This window comes from Magnolia sinica, chromosome 8 (assembly GCF_029962835.1).
Source record: "Magnolia sinica isolate HGM2019 chromosome 8, MsV1, whole genome shotgun sequence".
NCBI lineage: Eukaryota > Viridiplantae > Streptophyta > Magnoliopsida > Magnoliales > Magnoliaceae > Magnolia > Magnolia sinica.
The window spans coordinates 79,464,610-79,469,039 of record NC_080580.1 but is presented as its reverse complement, the minus strand read 5'-3'; the positions used below and the strand labels follow the sequence as shown (position 1 = coordinate 79,469,039).

Genomic DNA, 4,430 nt, shown 5'->3' with positions numbered 1-4,430 from the left:
AATAAATAAATAAATAAAAACTCCAATACTCTGGCAAAGGGTGATAGAAGCAGGCACTTTGAAATTACACACCTGGCATCACGTGGTCAAACTAAACCATCCAAAGTCAGTAACTAGCCCTTAAAAATGTAATATCCTATAGTTCTATTTCCATAAACAAGTGTCCATGAATGCTCTACTATTGAAATATATTCTTCTCAAATCCATGAATTTGTATCTTGCATGATATTTGATGATTATTCAATAGGCAAAATCCAAATCCAATACGAGTCAAATGGATTTTTCCAAAATCCATAAAATCAGGGCCTAAATGAAAATTACCTAATAATTGATTAAATGGGATTTAGTCATGATCCAAAATTTTGCATACATTTGAGGACCATGATCATACGGTGGCCATGCATGCTTCTTTTGATCCAGACCGTTGAACTAATGGGTGTAACTCTAAAAATCTTCCAGATCATAACATGATCATTGACATTCAAGTAGAAGGGAAACTGAAGTATCTAAATAAGAAATTTCATGAATTGCACAAAAATCTTTTAAAATAAAATGAATTTGATAGAGGATGGATGTAATCCCAAGCAACAATTGTTCTTCTTCGTCGTTTTCTTCAACAACTCAGTACCACTTAATAGACGTTTTCTAAGCCCACACAAGTATATAAGTCTGGCCATCAGCACCATATCAGTAACATGTCACACGTGTGTGAATCCAAACTGTCCATCAAGTGGGTCCCATCCATAACCATTTTGGGAAAAAAAAAAATAGACCAGTTCGGTCCATTTAACACACAAATTGGATGTGATGGTCACCTGATGGATGGCACGTGTGGCACGTAGATGGGCACCTTATACAAGTGTTTGAGCTCAGCAAATCTCCTACTCACTAACACTATCTCTACTGCTTCTATAACCCTACACAATTTCTTGAAGTTGTCACACCTCCATCAACCACAAGGTTGTGGCCACTTACATACTTGGATTCATCACTAGCTAGATAAAGGGCTGCTTCAGCTATATCTTTGGGCCTTAAGGTGGGGCCCTTTAGGTTAGCCAAGCTCCTCACGAACTCCTCCATCTTTTCCACTTCTTCATCACTTGGAATATTCAATCCATCTTCCTCCTCCTCATCATCATCATTACAATGCCTCCATGCATTCACAAGCATGGATGTGGCCACCCCAAAAGGAGAAATGCAATTGACTCTGATCCCAAACCGGCCCAGCTCGCACGCCGCGTTCTTCGTGAGCCCCACGATGGCGTGCTTCGACGCCGTGTATGCATGTGGCCCGAGCCCGCCCATGACTCCAGCTACACTAGCCGTGGAGATGATGCAGCCAGTGCCTCTAGACACCATCACACGTGCTGCATGCTTCATGCCCAGAGCAACGCCCCTAACGTTCACACGCATCACTCGATCAAACTCATCTGCATCGAAGTCGAGAATGCTCTTGCGCTTGGATTGGTTTCCTAAGACACCAGCATTGTTGAAGATGATATCTAGCCGTCCATGGCGGGAAACAGTAGAGTCGATCAGGTTCTCAATGTCCTCTTCTGAGCTAACATCGCAATGTACAAATGTGACCGTTGGTGCCAGAGATTCAGCAAGGACAGTTCCAGCAGTGTCCTCCACATCAGCGATTACCACCTTGGCGCCGTGCCTGGCGAAAAGCTTTACTGTAGCCTCTCCAATCCCTCGAGCACCACCAGTTACTATTGCAACTTTACCATCCAACCTACAAAATGATCAATGGTTTAAAAAAGGTTAAGATGGTGATCACAATCTTTATAAACGGTTTTAAAAGTTCAAGATCATGATCAGAATCTTTACATTTTAGCGTCACTAAAGCTATTACATTCCCTTTTAATAGGTCAGAAGAAAGGAGAAGAATTTTTTTAAAAAATAAATAAAAGAAAGGCTACATAAGTCACGTACGCTACATTTTAAAAGAAAATGAGATACGAAGATTATTATATGATAAACTAGTTTTATACATTTAAAAGTTGTAAAATATGAATGATATGGTGTATAAATATATACCAGTACTCAGTGTATTGTCGATCATCAACCATTCATTTCTTAGAGACCATAGTACAGTATCTAAAGATTTGTTTGGATGATTGGAAGTACAGCCAATGTGTAGCTAATTCTCTATGGATATGAAAAATTGTTATTATTTGAATAGAGAGAGATGGTGTACCCCTAAAGATTAGTTGGATGAATGGAATTACAACCAATAATGGTGTATTGTAATTCTCTATGGTTAGGAGAAAATGCCATCATTCGAAGAGAGAGAGAGAGAGAGAGAGAGAGAGAGAGAGAGAGAGAGAGTATACCTTTTGGGCGGAGTGCTATTTTCCCTAGCCAATACATGAATTCCTTGATGGGTTTTCTCAGGCATCACTTCAACAGGCATGCTTATGTTGAGAGAGAGAGAGAGAGAGAGAGAGAGAGAGAGAGATGCTTGTGTGGGGATGAGAGAGAGAGAGAGAGAGAGAGAGAGAGAGAGATGCTTGTGTGGGGATGAGAGAGAGAGAGAGAGAGAGAGAGAGAGAGAGAGAGAGAGAGGGTGTTTTGAGTGGGATGAAAGAAATGCAGCAATGGGAGCAATTTATAGACGATTGTGTGCAATCTCGTTTCCGTGGTTGGCCGTTCATCTCTTAGGGTGGGGAACTTTCGAACGAAAGTCCTCCACCCAAGGTCCACCTCGATTACCAAAACACCCCCACTTTTCCATCAAACAACTAAAATATCCTGGGGTTCACAGTCCTTACAGCTAAGCTAAGCCTGCACGCGTGTGCAATAAAGCTCATGTCCACTCCACACATGTGCCATCATGGCAAGACAGGTCCGGGATCCAATCCATCCATCAGAACGAAACCACTGTATATATGGCTCAGAACAAGAATAAGTTTGATCCACTGGTCAGGTGACCGGAAGTTATCAGAACACGTGTACGGCTCTGAAAATCTTGACTGAGTTTCATGACCCATCCACCATTTCGAGTGCACCGGATTTAACTTTTGAAAAACGTGTAATGATCGGACCAACCTGATAGATGGATTAGATCTCGCACATATGTGGCATGCTTGCACATGTGTGGCGTATACATGGGCTTTTATTTCACACCTGTGTGCGCTGAGTAGAGGTGGGCATTTTTGACTCGATCCGGTGGATCCGACCCGATCAGACCCCATTCGACCCGTTCCGAACAGAACCGACGGCCTGAATTGGGTAGGATCGGGTAGGATCATTTAGATCCGACTAGTTTTCGGATCAAGATCGGATAGTGGTTAATCCGGACCGTTCCGATCCGAAAACCCGATCCGAATAGATCCGGACCGTTCCGATCCGACCAGATCCGGAGTAAAAAAATCAATATTTTTACTTTTTCTTATGGTGTAGTCCACTTGAGCTTTGAATATTCATCAATTTTGGGTTCAATGGCTAAAATAATTTGAAAAAACAAATGGACGGCGTGGATACACTACATGCATTCACGGTGGACCCAACAAAGTTCACTCACATATGAGAGTTACTTGCACGGCTGTTTACTTGCTTTGCAAGTCAATATGGTAGGTTGTGAGAGTATATATTAAAGTGGCTTAACCAAGTTACTTGGGCCCCACCATAATGTATGTTTTGTATCCAACCTTCCATCCATTTGGAGAGATCATTTCAAGGCAATATCCAAAGAATGAATGAAATCCAAAGCTCCAGTGGACCCCAACATAGAAAGTTCCATGGACAGAGATGCCCACCATTAAAAACTTTTAAAGGCTACAAAAGTTTTAGATCAACCTGGTATTTGTGTTTTCCTTTATTTCTTTATTTTTCAACTTTTGAAGAGGTTGGATTTCAAATAAACATTACGGTTGGCCTTCGGATAGTTTCAACGGTGGGAATCATTCTCCCCACTTTTTTCTGTGATGTGGTCTATCACAGATTTTTATCTACATCATTATTTGGCTCATGCCCTAAAATGATATCTCAAAATTGATGGACGGTGTGGATATAACACATACAGTGTAGTGGGGCCCACAGAACTTGGTGACGTTACTTCAGTAGCCTGCTTGATGGGACGTAGCCTGCCCGATGCGACAACACATGCAGCAGGCATTGATACAAATTTTTTATAGTCATGTGGGGCCCACCTTGATGTATATATGTTATCTAAGCCGTTCATCCTTTTTGACATATCAATTTAGGCGTTGAACAAAAAATTATAATACATTAAAGATTAAAGTGGACCACACCATATGAAATGATCCGAATAGTGTCCAACCCAATCCGACTCGATTTGCCTCACCGAGTCAGACTCGGATCGGGTCAAATAATTCAAGCATCGGATCTATCCGAGTCAAGTGACCTGAACTCGGTCTCGGATCGGATCAATTTCGGGTCAACCCATTAGAATTTCGGATCTG

The 4,430-nt window shown here is 41.7% G+C and overlaps 1 protein-coding gene across 1 annotated transcript; it reads right to left on the bottom strand.

The window, feature by feature from the left end:
* Positions 1-538: 538 nt before the first annotated feature.
* Positions 539-2,475, bottom strand: LOC131253489 (short-chain dehydrogenase reductase 2a). The gene is made up of 2 exons (XM_058254511.1): positions 2,340-2,475; positions 539-1,738 (listed from the first exon to the last, which is right to left on the bottom strand). The coding sequence occupies exons 1-2, from the start codon at positions 2,417-2,419 to the stop codon at positions 910-912; spliced, it is 909 nt and encodes a 302-aa protein (XP_058110494.1). The 5' UTR covers positions 2,420-2,475; the 3' UTR covers positions 539-909.
* Positions 2,476-4,430: the final 1,955 nt, after the last annotated feature.

Coding starts and splice junctions, on each gene's coding strand:
- LOC131253489 (XM_058254511.1), bottom strand. CDS start 2,419: ATGCCTGTTGAAGTGATGCCTGAGAAAACCCATCAAGGAATTCATGTA. Junction 1,739..2,339: donor AATAGCACTCCGCCCAAAAG/GTATACTCTCTC, acceptor ATCATTTTGTAG/GTTGGATGGTAAAGTTGCAA.